Source organism: Salmo trutta, chromosome 9 (assembly GCF_901001165.1).
Source record: "Salmo trutta chromosome 9, fSalTru1.1, whole genome shotgun sequence".
In the NCBI taxonomy this organism is placed as follows: Eukaryota; Metazoa; Chordata; class Actinopteri; order Salmoniformes; family Salmonidae; genus Salmo; species Salmo trutta.
The window spans coordinates 43,874,556-43,896,512 of NC_042965.1; the positions used below are offsets into that span (position 1 = coordinate 43,874,556).

At 46.6% G+C, this 21,957-nt stretch overlaps 1 protein-coding gene across 1 annotated transcript; it reads left to right on the forward strand.

Moving 5' to 3' along the window:
• The first annotated feature begins 1,723 nt into the window (after positions 1 to 1,723).
• Positions 1,724 to 17,897, forward strand: tmem175 (transmembrane protein 175). Its single transcript, XM_029763826.1, has 11 exons — positions 1,724 to 2,092; positions 3,046 to 3,084; positions 3,233 to 3,330; positions 7,204 to 7,255; positions 10,700 to 10,735; positions 13,045 to 13,128; positions 13,551 to 13,715; positions 14,330 to 14,408; positions 15,647 to 15,782; positions 15,911 to 16,075; positions 16,280 to 17,897. The coding sequence occupies exons 1-11, from the start codon at positions 1,889 to 1,891 to the stop codon at positions 16,788 to 16,790; spliced, it is 1,569 nt and encodes a 522-aa protein (XP_029619686.1). The 5' UTR covers positions 1,724 to 1,888; the 3' UTR covers positions 16,791 to 17,897.
• The last annotated feature ends 4,060 nt before the right edge of the window (positions 17,898 to 21,957 follow it).

Consider the following 21,957-nt stretch of genomic DNA (forward strand, 5'->3'; position numbering starts at 1 on the left):
TCATAATCATTGGCCTGTACGGAGAATTAAGTCAAATCCACATCTCCATCCATAGCTTACGAAAGGGACAATTTAGCAAGCTAGCAACTGCAGGATATCAACACAAGCTGACCAGAAACAGACACGTTTTTTTTCTGAAAATGACGTTTTGCTTAGGAAGTGATTTGATTGGTGTGAAGCCAAATCCAAACTGGCCTCCCCTGGGAGGCGCGTTTTGCTGCACCAGGACAACCCACAGTTAAGCTCAGCTCAATGCTGATTGGCTAATTTTATATATATTTTTTTAATCAAGGGAGGCCAAATGTTTGCTGGCGTCAATCAATCAAATGCTATGGCGGCAACATGTCATACTCTTTTTGACCAGACGGCATCAGATACATGAGCTACACATACAGAGACAGAGGGGGCGCTGTTTCCCTCGCTCGGATGATTTCTCCAGTGAGATTCAGCCCACTTGCTAATTGACGAGAAATTATGAAAACACAGAGACGAAAGATAAATATATACATAGATTTTTAAATGCATTGGTTAAATATTTGGAGAAGCTTGTCATCCACAAATACACACCACTGATTATCTTAACCCACTGGTGTATATGTTTTTTATTATTTAAAATAAAAAAAAGTCTTAAAAGCTTGATACAAGTCAGAATATATTGAATAATAAGGTAAAATGTATTATCTCAATAATTTTTTTTACATGTAGCAATGTGAAAACACAACACCAACATATCGGATATTACAACATAATATACAGAGATGTATTTTTGGGCCCATTTGTAGGTTTTCTGCGTGTTGGTCTTCGTATTGACATGTGTTGCCGAATCGTCAACCTCTTGGACTTCAGAATCCTCAGACAAACATCGTCATCTCTGTTATCTTGGTTGTGTATATGTTACAGTGTGTTTCTCTACACTGACATACAGCTCTCTGTGAGAGAGAGAGAGGGGGGCCAAGCTGGGGCCAGTTGTACTGTTAGAGGGGCCAGTTACATTAGATGTTATTGTTGTCATATCGTTTTCTTCACTGCATTAGCAGGTCAAAAGACCATCACTGTGAATGAATGGTCATCACTGACCATTCATTCACCACTAATATCTCAGAAGAATGCTCTGTCATAAGCTAAATGTAGTGTTTGGTTCCTTAGACGTTCTGTGTGATCTGGTCATTTATGAACATTTGAACATCTTGGCCATGTTATGTTATAATCTCCACCCGGCACAGCCAGAAGAGGACTGGCCACCCCTCATAGCCTGGTTCCTCTCTAGGTTTCTTCCTAGGTTTTGGCCTTTCTAGGGAGTTTTTCTTAGCCACCGTGCTTCTACACCTGCATTGCTTGCTGTTTGAGGGTTTTAGGCTGGGTTTCTGTACAGCACTTTGAGATATCAGCTGATGTAAGAAGGGCTTTATAAATACATTTGATCTGATCTTCTGCAGTTTGACTGCAATAAAAGACCACCTGGAACGGACCCACATGCTTGGGATCAATGAATCAATGGATGAATAGACTACATATCTGGCGGTTTGAAGCACGTCTATAACGTACACATAAGCATATTCTTTATTTTATACAAATTTGATCTTTAAATGATGTAGTAGCCTTTTGGCCAACGCACATGCGGAGTGTTTTTGTCACTTCCTGCCAGCTACGTCAGGTTAGCCACTTCCTTGAAGAGTTCTGATTTGAGGATTCGTTGATATCAAATCATGCATCTGCGCAGTACTTCCCAAGACTGCCTTGCCATTAAACTGGCTCTTCCGGTCTCCTCGCGATCTCAGCTCAGCTGTCATTATTATTTGCAAACAAAGATCCCGTGCTCGGATGTTTGCAGCTCCGCCGCCCGTCCACCCCGTTTGTCACTTGAATCGTGCGGTTACCACCGGTTAAAATGGGAGAAAACGGCGACACCGAGATCATAGAGCATCACGTTGACGAGGAGATGGAGAAGAAAAGGATATTATTAAGAAGCCATGGCTCTTCGTTCATGGAGAGTGTTACACCGTCGGAGAGGGATGGACACAGTAGCACGCAGTCTTCCCACAGGCTACTGGCATACAGTGATGCGCTCATCTCAATCATAGCCACTGTTATGGTAGGTAGGGAGGGAGAAGCAGGGACATTTTTAAGAAACTCTGTGGACATAATGTACATTTCTAGCCTGGTAACAGTCTACTAACCATCGAAATCAAATTACATTACTAGAGTGGCTATTTCATAACTCATAAAACCCTTAAAGTTCCAGAATAGGGTGAAAATGGCAGCCATTAGCCATGTTTCCATCCAATTGGTGACAGATTTTCATGCGAATATTCAAAAAATACGCATAAAAACAATGAACATTTTCCCAGCAGAGATGTTTCCATCAAATGGACCTGTTGTGTGCGTGATGACGTAGGGCACATAACTTTTACGTTTACATTCCCCATGTATGGAATAATAATAAAATATATAAATGGCACCTTATTCTGGAAATTTGACGGTCCCGTGTGGCTCAGTTGGTAGAGCATGGTGTTTGCAACGCCAGGGTTGTGGGTTCGATTCCCACGGGGGACCAGTACGTAGAAGAGAGAAAAAACAATGTATGAAATGTATGTATTCACTGCTGTAAGTCGCTCTGGATAAGAGCGTCTGCTAAAATGTAAAAATGTAAATGTGTTTCTATTTCATTTTCAACTCTACTGATGGGTTTTGTCACAAAATGTTGCGTTATTTAGCGAAAATGCCCAGTCTGATCTAGGTAGGTGCGCTGTAGCCGACAGCTCGCAGATCCGGTGCGGGTAATAGTCCAGCTGGCTTGATTTGATTATTATTTATCAAGCGGCAGACAAGCGTCGATCATCATGTCACCTGAATAACACCCTAGATATTTATTGGAATGGAGCAACAAGCTCATCACCGTGGACTATTTTAAAACATGTTTTATTTTAATGTTTTATCTTTAACTCTGCATTGTTGGAAAACTACCCCGTAAGTACGCATTTCCCTGTTGTGTACGAAGCATGTGACAAATACAATTTAGATTTAATGTTATCTATGTATTTGCAGATATTACCTGTTGCACATACAAAGGTCCAAGATAACGAGGTAGGTAAAACCTTGTAGTTACGCTATAATATAATATGTAGGCTAATAACTTGGTAACATATATATATATATAGATAGCATTGATATAATTGATACAGAAACATCTGATGAAATGCTTAAATAAAAAGTATCTCTGTCTGTCTGGTAGGAGTTGAAGGAGAGTCTGCAGGTTCTACTCACCACCAAGATAGCAGTGTACCTGATGACCTTCCTCATAGTGACCGTAGCATGGGCTGCTCATATCAGGTGAGGTCATAGGTCATGATTTATCATGTGCCCTGTTCAAATAATCCTTTCTTTCTTGTTTTCTTGAGGTAAGCACAAAGTTAGCCTATTTTTGATTGGATAGGTGTAAGCAAAGTTACCACAGGACTAATTTCACCCGTTTAAAGTAATTTAGATCGGATAAAGTAAGATGGCGCCGGAGCAGAAGGCAGACGTTTTACGTGCCCTCAACCGTTTTTTGTTTATCTGCGTAATTTGTAACTTTGTATTTTTTTTTTACATATTTTGTACATAATTTTGCCGCTACCGTCTCTTATGACCGAAAATAACTTTTGGACATCAGGAGTGAGATTATTCTCCATGGACTGGTAGAATCCTTTTTCTCCTTTCACGACTCTGACGAGCCCGACGCGAAGTATACACCGCTTCCTCGGGAACAGGCCCCGATCCCCGTAATCTGCATAAAGAGGGTCCGGAGGGCGGGCTGCCTCCTGAGAATTCGAAAGCGGTCGAATAAACCCCCACTTCCTTCCATTCTACTAGCAAACGTGCAATCTTTGGACAATAAAAATTGACGAGTTACGTGGAAGATTAAACTACCAACGGGATATTAAAAACTGTAACATCTTATGCTTCACGGAGTCGTGGCTGAACGACGACAATATCAACATACAGCTGGCTGGTTATAAGATGTACCGGCAGGATAGAACAGCGGCGTCTGTTAAGACAAGGGGCGGCGGTCTATGTATTTTTGTAAGTAACACTATATCTAAGGAAGTCTCGAGCTATTGCTCGCCTGAGGTAGAGTATATTATGATAAGCTGTAGACCACACTCCCTACCGAGAGAGTTTTCATCTGTATTCTTTGTAGCTGTTTACATACCACTTCAGTCAGAGGTTGGCACTAAGACAGCATTGAATGAGCTGTATTCCGCCATAAGCAAACCCAGAGGAGGCACTCCTAGTAAGCGGGGACTTTAATGCAGGGAAACTTAAATCAGTTTTAGCAAATTTCCATCAGCATGTTAAATGTGCAACCAGAGGGAAAAGAACTCTGGACCACCTATATTCTACACACAGAGATGCATACAAAGCTCTCCCTCGCCCTCCATTTGGCAAATCTGACCATAATTCCATCCTCCTGATTGCTGCTTACAAGCAACAAATAAAGCAGGAAACACCAGTGACCAGATCAATAAAAAAGTGGTCAGATGAAGCAGATGCTAAGCTATAGGACTGTTTCGCTAACGCAGACTGGAATATGTTCCGGGATTCCTCCGATGGCATTGAGGAGTCAACCACACTAGTCATTGGCTTCATCAATAAATGCATCGATGACGTCATCCCCATAGTGACCGTACGTACATACCCCAACCAGAAGCCATGGATTACAGGCAACATCTGCACTGAGCTAAAGGGTAGATCTGCCGCTTTCAAGGAGCGGGACTCTAACCCTGAAGCTTATAAGAAATCCCGCTATGCCCTCCAACGAACCATCAAACAGGCAAAGCATCAATACAGGACTAAGATTGAGTCGTACTACACAGGCTCTGACGCTCGTCGGATGTGGCAGGGCTTGCAAACCATTACAGACTACATAGGGAGGCACAGCCGATAGCTGCCCAGTGACACAAGCCTACCAGACGAGCTAAACTACATCTATGCTCGCTTCGAGGCAAATAACACTGAAACAGGCATGAGAGCACCAGCTGCACCGGAAGATTGTGTGATCATGCTCTCCGCAGCCAATGTAAGACCTTTAGACAGGTCAACATTCACAAGGCCGCAGGGCCAGACGGATTACCAGGCCGTGTACTGCGAGCATGCGCTGACCACCTGGCAAGTGTCTTCACTGACATTTTCATCCTCTCCCTGAGTCTGTAATACCAACATGTTTCAAGCAGACCACCATTTGTATTTGTATTGCGTTTAAATCTTTTTAATGACTTTTAATCTTATTAACACTTTGTTCTAGCTAGCTATTTGTGTAGGTAGCTATCAAGTAAACACTAAGGTAACCTGCCTAAATGACTATCCGTAGCACTCACGTCTATAGCCATGAATTGCTTTGAAAGGCTGGTCATGGCTCACATCAACACCATCATCCCAGAAACCCTAGACCCACTCCAATTTGCATACCGCCCCAACAGATCCAGATGGTGCAATCTCTATTGCACTCCACACTGCCCTTTCCCACCTGGACAAAAGGAACACCTATGTGAGAATGCTATTCATTGACTACAGCTCAGCGTTCAACACCATAGAGTCCTCAAAGCTCATCAATAAGCTAAGGACCCTGGGACTAAACATCTCCCTTTGCAACTGGATCCTGGACTTCCTGACGGGCCGCCCCCAGGTGGTAAGGGTAGGTAACAACACATCCCCTACACTGATCCTCAACACAGGGTCCCCTCAGGGGTGCGTGCTCAGCCCCTTCCTCTACTCCCTGTTCACTCATGACTGCACGGCCAGGCACGACTCCAACACTATCATTACATTTACCGATGACACAACAGTGGTAGTCCTGATCACCGACAACAACGAGACAGCCTATAGGGAGGAGGTCAGAGACCTGGCTGTGTGGTGCCAGGACAACAACCTATCCCTCAACGTGATCAAGACAAAGGAGATTATTGTGGACTACAGGAAAAAGAGGACCGAGCATGCCCCCATTCTCATCGACGGGGCTGCAGTGGAGCAGGTTGAGAGCTTCAAGTTCCTTGGTGTCCACATCACCAACAAAGTAACATGGTCCAAGCACACCAAGACAGTCGTGAAGCGAGCACGACAAAACCTATTCCCCCTCAGGAGACTGAAAATATTTGGCATGGGTCCTCAGATACTCAAAAGGTTTTACAGCTGCACCATCGAGAGCATCCTGACTGGTTGCATCACTGCCTGGTATGGCAACTGCTCAGCCTCCGACCGCAAGGCACTACAGAGGGTAGTGCGAACGGCCCAGTACATCACTGGGGCCAAGCTTCCTGCCATCCAGGACCTCTATACCAGGCCATGTCAGAGAAAGGCCCTAAAAATTGTCAGACTCCAGCCACCCCAGTCATAGACTGTTCTCTCTGCTACCACAAGGCAAGCGGTACCGGAGCGCCATGTCTAGGTCCAAGAGGCTTCTAGACAGCTTCTACCCCCCAAGCCATAAGACTCCTGAACATCTAGTCAAATGGCTACCCAGACTATTTGCATTGCCCCCCTCCCCTCTCCACACCATTGCTACTCTCTGTTGGCATCTATGCATAGTCACTTTAATAACTCTACCTACATGTACATACTACTAACCGGTGCCCCCGCACATTGACTCTGTACCAGTACCCCCTGTATATAGTCTCCACATTGACTCTGTACCGGTACCCCCTGTATATAGCCTCCACATTGACTCTGTACCAGTACCCCCTGTATATAGCCTCCACATTGACTATGTACCGGTACCCACCTGTATATAGCCTCCACATTGACTCTGTACCGGTACCCCCTGTATATAGCCTCCACATTGACTCTGTACCGGTACCCCCTGTATATAGCCTCCACATTGACTATGTACCGGTACCCCCCTGTATATAGCCTCCACATTGACTCTGTACCGGTACCCCCCTGTATATATTGTTATTTTACTGCTGCTCTTTAATTACTTGTTACTTTTATCTCTTATTCTTATCTGTATTTGTTTAACTGCATTGTTGGTTAAGGGCTCGTAAGTAAGCATTTCACTTTAAGGTCTACACCTGTTGTATCCGGCGCATGTGACTAACATTTGATTTGAGATCTGTGATTACTTCGAGAAAGGAAGGGAGGAAGGAAGCACTGACTGCCACGTTAAATAATATCATGTTTGGTGACCATTTGATGTACTGATGGTCACGTCTTTCTGTGTTTTTACAGGTTATTTCAAGTCATTGAACGTATTGATGACTGCCTTGCACTTCTCAACCTAGTAAGAACTACTGTTTCTCAACACCACACCACCCTGGAACACACCACACCACCCTGGACCACACCACACCACCCTGGACCACACCACACCACACCACCCTGGACCACACCACACCACACCACCCTGGACCACACCACACCACACCACCCTGCACCACACCACACCACCCTGGACCACACCACACCACCCTGGACCACACCACACCACCCTGGACCACACCACACCACCCTGGACCACACCACACCACACCCTGGACCACACCACACCACCCTGGACCACACCACACCACCCTGGACCACACCACACCACACCACCCTGGACCACACCACACCACCCTGGACCACACCACACCACACCACCCTGCACCACACCACACCACCCTGGACCACACCACACCACCCTGGACCACACCACACCACCCTGGACCACACCACACCACACCACCCTGCACCACACCACACCACCCTGGACCACACCACACCACCCTGGACCACACCACACCACCCTGGACCACACCACACCACCCTGGACCACACCACACCACCCTGGACCACACCACACCACACCACCCTGGACCACACCACACCACACCACCCTGGACCACACCACACCACACCACACCACCCTGCACCACACCACACCACACCACCCTGGACCACACCACACCACACCACCCTGGACCACACCACACCACACCACCCTGGACCACACCACACCACACCACCCTGCACCACACCACACCACACCACCCTGGACCACACCACACCACCCTGGACCACACCACACCACCCTGGACCACACCACACCACCCTGGACCACACCACACCACACCACCCTGCACCACACCACACCCACCCTGCACCACACCACACCACCCTGGACCACACCACACCACCCTGGACCACACCACCCTGGACCACACCACACCACCCTGGACCACACCACACCACCCTGGACCACACCACACCACCCTGGACCACACCACACCACCCTGGACCACACCACACCACCCTGGACCACACCACACCACCCTGGACCACACCACACCACCCTGGACCACACCACACCACACCACCCTGCACCACACCACACCACCCTGCACCACACCACACCACCCTGGACCACACCACACCACCCTGGACCACACCACACCACCCTGGACTACACCACACCACACCACCCTGCACCACACCACACCACCCTGGACCACACCACACCACACCACCCTGCACCACACCACACCACCCTGGACCACACCACACCACCCTGGACCACACCACACCACCCTGGACCACACCACACCACCCTGGACCACACCACACCACCCTGGACCACACCACACCACCCTGGACCACACCACACCACCCCTGGACCACACCACACCACCCTGGACCACACCACACCACCCTGGACTACACCACACCACACCACCCTGGACCACACCACACCACCCTGGACCACACCACACAACCCTGGACTACACCACACAACCCTGCACCACACCACACCACCCTGGACCACACCACCCTGGACTACACCACACCACCCTGGACTACACCACACCACACCACCCTGGACTACACCACACCACACCACCCTGGACTACACCACACAACCCTGCACTACACCACACCACCCTGGACCACACCACACCACCTAGGACCACACCACACCACCTAGGACCACACCACACCACCCTGGACCACACCACACCACCCTGGACTACACCACACCACACCACCCTGGACTACACCACACCACACCACACAACCCTGGACTACACCACACAACCCTGGACTACACCACACAACCCTGGACTACACCACACAACCCTGCACCACACCACCCTGGACCACACCACCCTGGACCACACCACACCACCCTGGACCACACCACACCACCCTGGACTACACCACACCACCCTGGACCACACCACACAACCCTGGACTACACCACACAACCCTGCACCACACCACACCACCCTGGACCACACCACCCTGGACCACACCACACCACACCACCCTGGACCACACCACACCACCCTGGACCGCACCACCCTGGACTACACCACACCACACCACCCTGGACCACACCACACCACCCTGGACCGCACCACCCTGTACTACACCACACCACCCTGGACCACACCACACCACCACCCTGGACCACACCACCCTGTACTACACCACACCACACCACCCTGGACCACACCACACCACCACCCTGGACCACACCACACCACCCTGGACTACACCACACAACCACCACCCCACATAAAGGCTCAATTTGCCCCCCTTATATGGTGTGCCCACTTTGGGACATGAACCGTCAGGATATAACATCAAAGCACTGGGCCAGTTAGTCAGGATATAACATCAAAGCACTGGGCCAGTTGGTCAGGATATAACATCAAAGCACTGGGCCAGTTAGTCAGGATATAACATCAAAGCACTGGGCCAGTTGGTCAGGATATAACATCAAAGCAGTGGGCCAGTTGGTCAGGATATAACATCAAAGCACTGGGCCAGTTGGTCAGGATACAACATCAAAGCACTGGGCCATTTGGTCAGGATATAGCATCAAAGCACTGGGCCAGTTAGTCAGGATATAGCATCAAAGCACTGGGCCAGTTAGTCAGGATATAGCATCAAAGCACTGGGCCAGTTAGTCAGGATATAACATCAAAGCACTGGGCCAGTTAGTCAGGATATAACATCAAAGCACTGGGCCAGTTAGTCAGGATATAGCATCAAAGCACTGGGCCAGTTAGTCAGGATATAGCATCAAAGCACTGGGCCAGTTAGTCAGGATATAACATTAAAGCACTGGGCCAGTTAGTCAGGATATAACATCAAAGCACTGGGCCAGTTAGTCAGGATATAGCATCAAAGCACTGGGCCAGTTAGTCAGGATATAACATCAAAGCACTGGGCCAGTTAGTCAGGTTATAGCATCAAAGCACTGGGCCAGTTAGTCAGGATATAGCATCAAAGCACTGGGCCAGTTAGTCAGGATATAACATTAAAGCACCGGGCCAGTTAGTCAGGATATAACATCAAAGCACTGGGCCAGTTAGTCAGGATATAGCATCAAAGCACTGGGCAAGTTGGTCAGGATATAGCATCAAAGCACTGGGCCAGTTAGTCAGGATATAGCATCACAGCACTGGGCCAGTTAGTCAGGATATAACATCAAAGCACTGGGCCAGTTAGTCAGGTTATAGCATCAAAGCACTGGGCCAGTTAGTCAGGATATAGCATCAAAGCACTGGGCCAGTTAGTCAGGATATAACATTAAAGCACCGGGCCAGTTAGTCAGGATATAGGACATGTCCTTAAATTAACTCACTAAAACAGTTTCACTTCTGTCATTGTCAGGGTGGTATGATTCACCATGTGTTTTTTTGTGGTCAATGTTTTAAACCTTCCCCTTTTTCTCTTCTAGGCTTGTATGATGTTGATCACCTTTCTACCATACACAGTGAGTCTGAATCCTGTTAGATCAGTCAGGGGGGATGTGAACTTTACACTGATTTACTGATAGGGCCAGTATCACAATATTTTGTCCATGGCAACAACAAAAAATGAAAACATGAAGCAGACCAAATCCTTTGGTCCTTTTAAAAAGCTGCTGTATGTAATATATTGTGTGTGTGTGTGTGTGTGTGTGTGTGTGTGTGTGTGTGTGTGTGTGTGTGTGTGTATAGCCTGGATAGTAAATACATGTAACTCTGGATACCAACGTGTTTGTTACAAACATTAAGGCCGTTTTTCCTAAACAAGTTAAATCTGCTTTGTGTTTTGTATCGCGATACTGGTATGGTCCTACTGACTGGCTGGTATGGTCCTGGTCCTACTGACTGGCTGGTATGGTCCTACTGACTGGCTGGTATGGTCCTACTGACTGGCTGGTATGGTCCTACTGACTGGCTGGTATGGTCCTGGTCCTACTGACTGGCTGGTATGGTCCTGGTCCTACTGACTGGCTGGTATGGTCCTACTGACTGGCTGGTATGGTCCTACTGACTGGCTGGTATGGTCCTACTGACTGGCTGGTATGGTCCTGGTCCTACTGACTGGCTGGTATGGTCCTACTGACTGGCTGGTATGGTCCTGGTCCTACTGACTGGCTGGTATGGTCCTACTGACTGGCTGGTATGGTCCTGGTCCTACTGACTGGTTGGTATGGTCCTGGTCCTGTAGACTGGCTGGTATGGTCCTGTAGACTGGCTGGTATGGTCCTGGCCCTACTGACTGGCTGGTATGGTCCTGGTCCTGTAGACTGGCTGGTATGGTCCTACTGACTGGCTGGTATGGTCCTGGTCCTACTGACTGGCTGGTATGGTCCTATTGACTGGCTGGTATGGTCCTGGTCCTACTGACTGACTGGCTGGTATGGTCCTGGCCCTACTGACTGGCTGGTATGGTCCTACTGACTGGCTGGTATGGTCCTGGTCCTACTGACTGGTTGGTATGGTCCTGGTCCTGTAGACTGGCTGGTATGGTCCTGTAGACTGGCTGGTATGGTCCTGGCCCTACTGACTGGCTGGTATGGTCCTGGTCCTGTAGACTGGCTGGTATGGTCCTACTGACTGGCTGGTATGGTCCTGGCCCTACTGACTGGCTGGTATGGTCCTGGTCCTACTGACTGGCTGGTATGGTCCTGGCTCTACTGACTGGCTGGTATGGTCCTGGCTCTACTGACTGGCTGGTATGGTCCTGGCTCTACTGACTGGCTGGTATGGTCCTGGCTCTACTGACTGGCTGGTATGGTCCTGGCTCTACTGACTGGCTGGTATGGTCCTGGCTCTACTGACTGGCTGGTATGGTCCTGGCTCTACTGACTGGCTGGTATGGTCCTGGCTCTACTGACTGGCTGGTATGGTCCTGGTCCTACTGACTGGCTGGTATGGTCCTACTGACTGGCTGGTATGGTCCCGGTCCTACTGACTGGCTGGTATGGTCCTACTGACTGGCTGGTATGGTCCCGGTCCTACTGACTGGCTGGTATGGTCCTACTGACTGGCTGGTATGGTCCTGGTCCTACTGACTGGCTGGTATGGTCCTACTGACTGGCTGGTATGGTCCTGGCTCTACTGACTGGCTGGTATGGCCCTACTGACTGGCTGGTATGGTCCCGGTCCTACTGACTGGCTGGTATGGTCCTACTGACTGGCTGGTATGGTCCTACTGACTGGCTGGTATGGTCCCGGCCCTACTGACTGGCTGGTATGGTCCTGTAGACTGGCTGGTATGGTCCTACTGACTGGCTGGTATGGTCCTACTGACTGGCTGGTATGGTCCTGGTCCTACTGACTGGCTGGTATGGTCCTGGTCCTACTGACTGGCTGGTATGGTCCTGGCCCTACTGACTGGCTGGTATGGTCCTGGTCCTACTGACTGGCTGGTATGGTCCTGGTCCTACTGACTGGCTGGTATGGTCCTACTGACTGGCTGGTATGGTCCTGGCTCTACTGACTGGCTGGTATGGCCCTACTGACTGGCTGGTATGGTCCCGGTCCTACTGACTGGCTGGTATGGTCCTACTGACTGGCTGGTATGGTCCTACTGACTGGCTGGTATGGTCCTGGTCCTACTGACTGGCTGGTATGGTCCCGGCCCTACTGACTGGCTGGTATGGTCCTGGTCCTACTGACTGGCTGGTATGGTCCCGGCCCTACTGACTGGCTGACTGACTGGCTGGCAGGAAATGTGTCAGAGATGAAATGGGGAGTTGCTGTCTGAACTTGTCCAATAAGAACACAGTCCCACCTTCTGGTTCCTCTGCAGTTTTCCCTCATGGCAACATTTCCTGAGAACATCTTGGGAATCCTCCTGTTCTGTGCCTGCGTCATGGTGTTAGGCTTCATTCAGGTGAGGATACGGTGTGTGTGTGTGTGTGTGTGTGTGTGTGTGTGTGTGTGTGTGTGTAATTTCTTAACTCACAACCTTCCGCATCATTACATGTTGTTTTTCTTGGTGTAATTACACAGTAAAACTATCGTTGAATCCCTCCTTCCCTCTACTCCCTCCCTCTCTACTTCCCTACATCCCTCTACTTCCCTCCCCTCCTTCCCTCCCTCCCCTCTACTCCCTCCCTCTCTACTTCCCTCCTTCCCTCCCCTCTACTCCCTCCCTCTCTACTTCCCTACTTCCCTCCCCTCTTCCCTCTACTCCCTCCCTCCCTCTCTACTTCCCTACATCCCTCTACTTCCCTCCCCTCCTCCTCCCCTCCCCTCCCCTCCTCCCCCCCCTCCCCTCCCCTCCTCCCCCTCCTCCCCTCCTTCCCTCCCCAGGCTGTTATAGTGGTGTACGGCTTCAGCCGGCCGTTCCTGCTCAACGACCAGATCCAGGTGTCGGAGAACCAGGTGTTCTATAAACATCACATCCTGAAGGTCATCATGAGGGTCCCCATCATGTGCTTCTTTGCTAGTATCTTCTCATTCATCTTCTTCCAGATTGTAAGTTAGTCCTTTTCTTCTCTCGTCCTCTTTTTGTTTTCTCTGCTTCTCCCTTTTCCTCTTCTCTCCTCTGGGACTAAGAAGTGAGGTGTGTGTCTGTGTGTGTGTGTGTGTGTGAGAGTAGGGCAGTATTGTTAGAACTATTGCCCCAGTGAGGTGTGCAGGGCAGTATTGTTAGAACTATTGCCCCAGTGAGGTGTGCAGGACAGTATTGTTAGAACTATTGCCCCAGTGAGGTATGCAGGGCAGTATTGTTAGAACTATTGCCCCAGTGAGGTATGCAGGGCAGTATTGTTAGAACTATTGCCCCAGTGAGGTGTGCAGGACAGTATTGTTAGAACTATTGCCCCAGTGAGGTGTGCAGGACAGTATTGTTAGAACTATTGCCCCAGTGAGGTGTGCAGGACAGTATTGTTAGAACTATTGCCCCAGTTTTTGCCCAGTGGGATATCTGTTTTGTATATCTTTTATCAATGTTTTTGTACAGTCTGCTTGTAAACTGTTTATAAACATAATTAATTTAGTAATAATTCAATCAAATCAGTCTTAGCCTCTTGTAACAAGATGTTCTCTTCAGTCCCATGTCATACCAACGTTCTCCCGTTGTCTTTCAGTCCTATGTGATCCTAGCCATCGTAATCTTCCTGCCTTACATCTCCCAGTCTCTAAAATGGTGCCGCAGCAAAGCTATCGGTGAGTATGTTATACATGGATGCTAATTGCTACGTTTAGGTTGAAATAAGGTTGAGATTCTTTATTATTTAGATTGTCTGTCTAATGTTGGGTATAAACAAATAACCTAACAGTACATTGAGGTTGAAGAAAACAGACTTTAACTACCGTAATATCATAATATATTTCATGTGTAAGTTGAAGAGATCTGTTGTGTTCAGGCCAAATATATAGAAGGTCCCAGACTGCTGTTCTACACCTGTGTGTTACGGTGACTTTACTTGTGTATGTGGACACCCCTTCAAATGAGTTGTTTCAGCTATTTCAGCCACACCCAGTTGCTGACAGGTGTATAAAATACAGCACACAGCCATGCAATCTCCATAGACAAACACATTGGCAGTAGAATGGCTTTACTGAAGAGCTCCGTGACTTTCAACAAGTCAGTTCGTCAGATTTCTGCCCTGCTAAAGCTGCCCCCAGTCAACTGAAATGGGTTTCCATGGCCGAGCAGCCGCACACAAGCCTAAGATCACCATGTGCGATGTCAAGCGTCGGCTGGAGTGGTGTAAAGCTCGCCGCCATTGGACTCTGGAGCAGTGGAAATGCGTTCTCTGGAGTGATGAATCATGCTTCACCATCTGGCAGTCTGACGGACGAATCTGGGTTTGGCGGATGCCAGGAGAACACTACCTGCCCTAATGCATTGTGCCAACTGTAAAGTTTGGTGGAGGAGGAATAATGGTCTGGGGCTGTTTTTCATGGTTCGGGCCCCTTAGTTCCAGTGAAGGGAAATTGTAACGCTACAGCATACAATGACATTCTAGACAATTCTGTGCTTCCAACTTTGTGGTAGCAGTTTGGGGAAGGCCCTTTCCTGTTTCAGCATGACAATGCCCCCGTGCACAAAGCGAGGTCCATACAGAAATGGTTTGTAGAGATCAGTCTGGAGGAACTTGATTGGCCTGCACAGACCCTGACCTAAACCCCATCGGGATGAATTGGAACGCCGACTGCGAGCCGAGCCTAATCGCCCAACATCACTAACACTCTTGTGTCTGAATAGAAGAAAGTCCCCGCAGCAATGTTCCAACATCTAGTGGAAAGCCTTCCCAGAAGAGTGGAGGCTGTTATAGCAGCAAAGGGGGGGGGACCAACTCCATATTAATACCCATGATTTTAGAATGAGATGTTCAACGAGCAGGTGTCCACATACTTTTGGTCATGTAGAGTATGTTGATGTGCTGTTTACCCCTCAGGCCAGGTGGAGGAGACTCCAGATTCCATGATGTTTTATACGTACCATCCAAACGAACCCCTCAGCAAGGAGAGGGTGGAGGCCTTCAGCGATGGAGTGTTCGCCATCGTAGCTACTCTTCTCATCTTAGACATATGGTTAGTGTTTCTGTTTGGGCGCGCGGGCACCCAGACGAAGATCAATAGTTGTTGTAATGAAATGATGCTAATTTGAAAAATGTTTATTTAAGCAGGGAGCGCTGTAAAATGATCATCTCTTTTTCCAGTGAGGACAATGTACCTGACCCAGTGATGGTCCAGAAACAGTATGGTGGGAGTCTGGTGGCTGCCCTGCAGAACTACGGTCCAGAATACCTGGCCTACTTCGGCTCCTTCGCTACTGTGGCTCTCCTCTGGTTTGTCCATCACTCTCTCTTCCTTCACGTCACCAGGTAATATAGAACAAATTCAATTCATCCATCAATTAAATATACAGTTTTACAGTTTTTAAAAAAATTTTTTTTTTACATCTGCAGTTGTCAGCTTAAAGGCAAAGAAAATGAGTGTATTGTATATTAGAATTATACTGTTGTGTATTTGGGAAAGTTTTACACACAATGATTGTGATCTACCTCTGTCTCTCTCTTTTCATCCAGGACCACTCGTTTCATGGGCCTCCTCAACACCTTCTCTCTGGCCTTCGTAGGGGGCCTGCCCTTAGCCTACCAGCTGACCCACGAGTTCCCCCGTAACTCCCGCAACGAACTGGAGGCCATCCAGATCAGCTGCGTCATCATCTTCTTTGCCGGCGTCTTCCAGCTAGCCATCTGGGTGGCGGCGCTGTTCAGCGAACGCGAGACGCTACACCCTTATGTGCGTTACGGCGGCCGCGAGCACGCCTTCATGTTGGCCAAGTTGGCGCTGTACCCGTGCGTGGCACTGGGGACTTTCTTCCTCACTTGTATTCTCAGTAAGTTCAGCGCGTCTATTTTCCACCTGATGGAGATTACGGTGCCGTTTGCTTTCCTGTTGCTGAGGCTGCTGGTCAGAGGCGGGCTGGCGCTGCTGCGGCTCATATTCTGCCCTGATGGGCCGGAGACGAGGAGCGCTCTGGAGGAAGAGGAGGAAGAGGAGGCTAGGATGCCCTTCAATACCATGATCACTTAGTGGTTGTCGTTTAGCTAGATGGTCAGTTTGCTCTGGGTCTGTATTCACAAACGTTGTAGAGTATGAGTGCTGATCTCAGCTCAGTTTTGACGTTTATATCATAATGTGTATATAATGAATGAGATTATATGGACAAGCGGGTACCTGATCCTAGATCAGCTTTGTGAATACAGGCTCTGGACTGGGGACGTGGTCTGTCGGACAGATGTACAGTAGCTACAGCTTGTCTTGACCCTCTGAAGGGAAGTTTGAGGTTGATTCCATTTGAACTGCACATTCAGTTTGTATTGATGAGTAATTTTCTTTTTCAAATTGGTTACGTAAATCAAGTTTAAATGTCAAGTGAAATGGAATTGGTCCCACGGTAAGGTGGTAGTTAAGGGAAATGGCACTGAGCCAGAGAAGTGGACAGTACAACCAATGTAATTGACAACCCTCCATTTTATAATTTATAATCTGACTTCTTGAATAATGGTTTATTGTTTACCGTTGAGAATCTAGTCTGTTTGTGCCAACATTATACTGTTTGGCATGACAAGGCACAGGGGTCATGTTAAGAGTTCAGACGTCTGCATTTTAAACCATTTCACCTGCGTTTTTATATTGAAAGTCACGTTTTTTGTTGTTGTTCTTGTTTGCTTCAGTAGAGTGATCAGGGGCGTGCAGCTATAGTTTTCCTTCACAGGAAATATATTAGTTTAACACATTAACAAAAGAGCTTCATTTTCATCAGATGACAACAGAAGGTGCAAATGCTATTTGGCTGGCAGCCAGTCGAGTAAATGAGTTTCCAATGAAAAAGCAAGGTATTTGTTTTTGCTAAAACGATGCATAGCCATCAGATTTCAGTTTATCATAGAAAGAATGTAGCCAGCTCTTAATGTTTTTTTCTTAAAGTTAATCATTGTACCGGAGGAAAGTAGCTACACAGCCAGAGCTCTTGTCTTCTGATAAAATTGCCCTTTTGTGAATTCTCATCCAAGTAGAGAAGTGCAACTGAAGGACAAAATGAGTCTGATGCCGAGCAGAAATTACAATAAGTAGCATTTTAGAACTGCGTTTCCCAAAACGCAACAAGATATTTCTCATAAAAAATGATATTTTTTTTTAAAGTCAGTTTAGAACAAATTCTTATTTACTCATGCGTTTTAAAAGAAATAAAAAAAAATTGGGGGGGGCGTGGTGAACAACGCAGAATTCTGCATTAACATGACCCCTGAGGCAAAGCAGTAAAATGTTAACACAGACTGAATTTCAGGCTAGTTCATTTTGGGGGGGGGGGGGGGTTTCATTCATTCTGAATATTCATGTCCACTTCCCAACATGCAGATAACATGGAAGTCCTCATGTGTACTGGATAAGAGCGTCTGCTAAATGACTTAAATGTAAATGTACTGCCCGTCCAACATTCACTCACTGCTCATATTGACCGAGTTTAATCACTGTGTAGAAATTCTACAAATAGTTTTTTCTTCTTTTCTATAACATGAAACAGTGAGCAGCATGAATCTGAACAAACAGGGTAAGTTTACTATAATAACCGTCCAAACAGGAATGTAATTCACAATGTGTTGGGTCAGCTCATACTATTAATATTGCCCTTCTTATTTTACACAATGCAAATCCCTATGCTGGGCATTCATCTACAATACTTCTAAAATCTGAACTTGGCTCACATTTTCCGATTTAAAAAAAAAATATTAAAATAAATCCCTTGTTATAAATATTGAATTCCGTCCCTGTTGAAACCCAGGACGTGGGTGTCCACATTACACTGTGATTCTCTAGTTGATTTTTTTTTTAAGACATGTCAGAAAATTAAATCGGGATAGCCGACAAAAAAGGTCTGGGGAACAGAACAGCCAACATCCGTTGTGTCCTTGACCTCTCAAACGACGAGAATCCCCGACGTACTGATGATCCAATGTCCAAGTTCATAGGATTTCAGCCCGATCAGGAAAAAGGCCCATTTTGTAGCTTTCTTTCTGCTCAGGAGAAGTTACATTTATTTGATTTACATTTTTAAATGAAGTAAAAAAAAGTTTTGCAGTTGTGAAGCCATTCTCATCTGTCCAGACAATATGTTTTACTCCTTAGACTAGATTCATTTCAGAAATTATTTTACATTACTGGGCCATGTAAAATCAAACCATAGTATGACACAATGAAATGACCAAGACATGGTTGCAGACAGTGATTTATTTACAAAATATGTGCAATGTTACATTATATTGAAATGTAAAACATGTTTTATTTTCTTTCTTTGCAATATTCTGAATGTGACATTTCTTTCCCTATAAAACGGTCAGTGGTCACTGTTATTGTTGCAATACTGTTTTGATGTTGAAAAAGCACTTTAATTCAGAATGCTTCAAGTGTTGTCTGCTTTAGAGCTCAAAAAAGGAATCAAATGTTCTCTTTATGCAAGACATTAGTTCTGGGTTATTGGTCAGCTGCTTGAAGTTCTGGGTCCATGTGCGTGTTTAAAATGAGGAGCTCAAACGGAACGAGAAGCTTCACCCAGCTCTCTCTGCAAGCTACTGCTGCTCGTTTTCCCCCATTTCCTTCCCGACAAATTCTACAGTACCAGTTACGTTTACGTAGATCTGTCCCAAGAGATTAAGCTTTATAAGTGCTGTGTCAATCACTGCAAGTCTTTAAAAATCAATAAACTGCTTTAAAAAGGCTCACTGTCTTAATTTTATTTTTTTAAATAACATACTGATCTTGCATCCACAGCATTGATCCAGGATCAGCACTCGTCCTCGCTTAGAATACAGGCCCTGAGTTCTACATCAAACCAGTTCAGGATTTTTTTTTGGCTTCCTTGAGGGTTTAACAGGTGAGAACCTTGTGGTGACAATATATCTTCATGAATTCAGATTCTCAAGAGACAAACAAACCAAGAGAGGTATATTTTTGTAAAGGGGGGGGGGGAAAATGATTTATTCACCTCCATACAGAATATAGCATCAATGTTCCTAATCATATCGACACTATGCTTTTATACAGCACTGTGTCTGTGTAATGAAATGCTTGTATGTGTATATATTATCTGAACTCTTTCACAATACAATGTCAACTTTTCAATCTCACCCCACTTCAAAAAGCTATAGATTTATTAGAAAGCAATTCTGCATAAGCAATCAAAATAAATAAAAATAGTCAAGATAATTAAAAAGGTTAAATTTACATTTTTGCAATTGCATAATACCTGGTATTTAGGTTATCGGACTTGCACTTTAGGTCGTGTTCATTGCAATACTACCGTGTTGCCAACAGTTATAGGCTTAGATATGATCACAACATTATAACCAAAACAACAACTTAAACCTCATTTGAACTGAAGCCATTTCACAGCTTAGAAAGTCTCAAACTCGACCACGTCTTTACTTTGGATAGCGCCACTTTTGGTCGTACTGGGTTGTGTTGAACACCACATGCTGTACACTCTTTAAGGCGGCGCTACCTAGAACCATAAAAAGGTTCTTCAAATAGGAGAACCGTCTGAAAATAACACTTTCCTTTCATTAATGCAATGCTCTACGTGGTAGTACCTTTTGCACCACCAAAGGGTTCTCGTATGGGGCCAAACCAAGAACTCTTTATTTGTAAAGAGTGTATCATCCATGTACGTCAAGTTCCTGTGTTTTAATAAGCGAGTGGACAGTTAAACTTCCATACAGAAACATCAGTAAATCTAATCCCAAGGAGGAACCAATAGAGAGAAGCTGTTTAGCCATGGGGAGGGCTTTAGAAGTGACACCACAATTCTACAGTACAGAACTAGTCCACAAATCCACAGAAGAGAACAGTTATTTCAATATGGGAAAGAAGCACAAAAATGTATCTGGAGGAAATAAATACGTATAAACCCAAAGTAAGTAATTGTTTCAGACTGTGCTTTGGTAAACGTTTCTGGAAGTTTCTCTCTCTGCTAATCAGAACAGAGCAAGGGTTGGATTCAATCAAAAGACACAGAATGGATTTTTTTTTCTCTCCAGTGCAACAAAAAAAAAGCACCGTTTGAATCATTCAAATGAGTGAGAGTTTGTTTTCTGATAATTTTTCGACCAGTAAACGTTGTTTATCAATCACGACTTTCACGTTTCGCAAGGTGGTAAGGTTTTTCCACAGTGCAGATTTTCCTGTACTGGTGTTTGATTGAATACCAGCCCAACACAGAAATACCATCCATATGCCTTTTTAGATTCAAATCAACCACATGTCTGAAAGATACAGCTACTCTTCTGAATATAATATACTTTATATTCACTCAGTTTCCGGTTTATTAGGTACACCCATCTAGTACCAGGTTGGACTACCCTTTGCTTCCAGAACAGTCTGAATTATTCAGGGTATGGAAACATTGCTCAAATTGGTATCAAGGGACCACCGTGTGCCAGGAAAATGTTCCCTACATCACCACCACCAGCCTGTTCCATTGACACCAGGTAGGATGGGGCCACGGACTCATGCTGCTTATGCTAAATCCTGGCTCTGCCGTCAGCCTGTTCCATTGACACCAGGTAGGATGGGGCCACGGACTCATGCTGCTTATGCTAAATCCTGGCTCTGCCGTCAGCCTGTTCCATTGACACCAGGTAGGATGGGGCCACGGACTCATGCTGCTTATGCTAAATCCTGACTCTGCCGTCAGCATGATGCAACAGGAACTGGGATTCGTCAGACCAGGCAATGTTTTTCCACTCTTCAGTTGTCCAGTGTTGGTGACCTCGTGTCCACTGGAGCCTCTTCTTCTTGTTTTTAGCTGATAGGAGTGGAACCCGGTCCGAGGAGTTGTGCGTTCCAAGATGCCGTTATTTGCCTGTTTGTGGCCCGCCTGTTAGCTTGCCATTCTCCTTCGACCTCTCTTCAACAAGCTATTTTTGCCCACAGGACAGCTGCTGACTGTCGTGAGGTGAAGAGCCCAGTAGGCCGGCCGTTTCTGAGATACTGGAACCGACGATCATACCACGCTCAGTGACTTAGGTCACCATTCTAACGTTCAATGGAACAGTAACTGAATGTCTCGATGCCTGTCTGCCTGTTTTATATAGCAGGCCATGTGACTCACTGTCTGTAGGAGAAAAGCCTTTATGTGTACCTAATAAACTGAATGTATGCGTGTACACACACACAGGCACACTGCAATCATAACATGAAA

Bases quoted from the DNA above. Each gene is read 5' to 3' on its own strand.
- tmem175 (XM_029763826.1), top strand. From the start codon at position 1,889: ATGGGAGAAAACGGCGACACCGAGATCATAGAGCATCACGTTGACGAG. The intron at 7,256-10,699 runs GTAAGAACTACT...TTTCTCTTCTAG, and splicing joins GCCTTGCACTTCTCAACCTA to GCTTGTATGATGTTGATCAC. The intron at 14,409-15,646 runs GTGAGTATGTTA...TTTACCCCTCAG, and splicing joins GTGCCGCAGCAAAGCTATCG to GCCAGGTGGAGGAGACTCCA.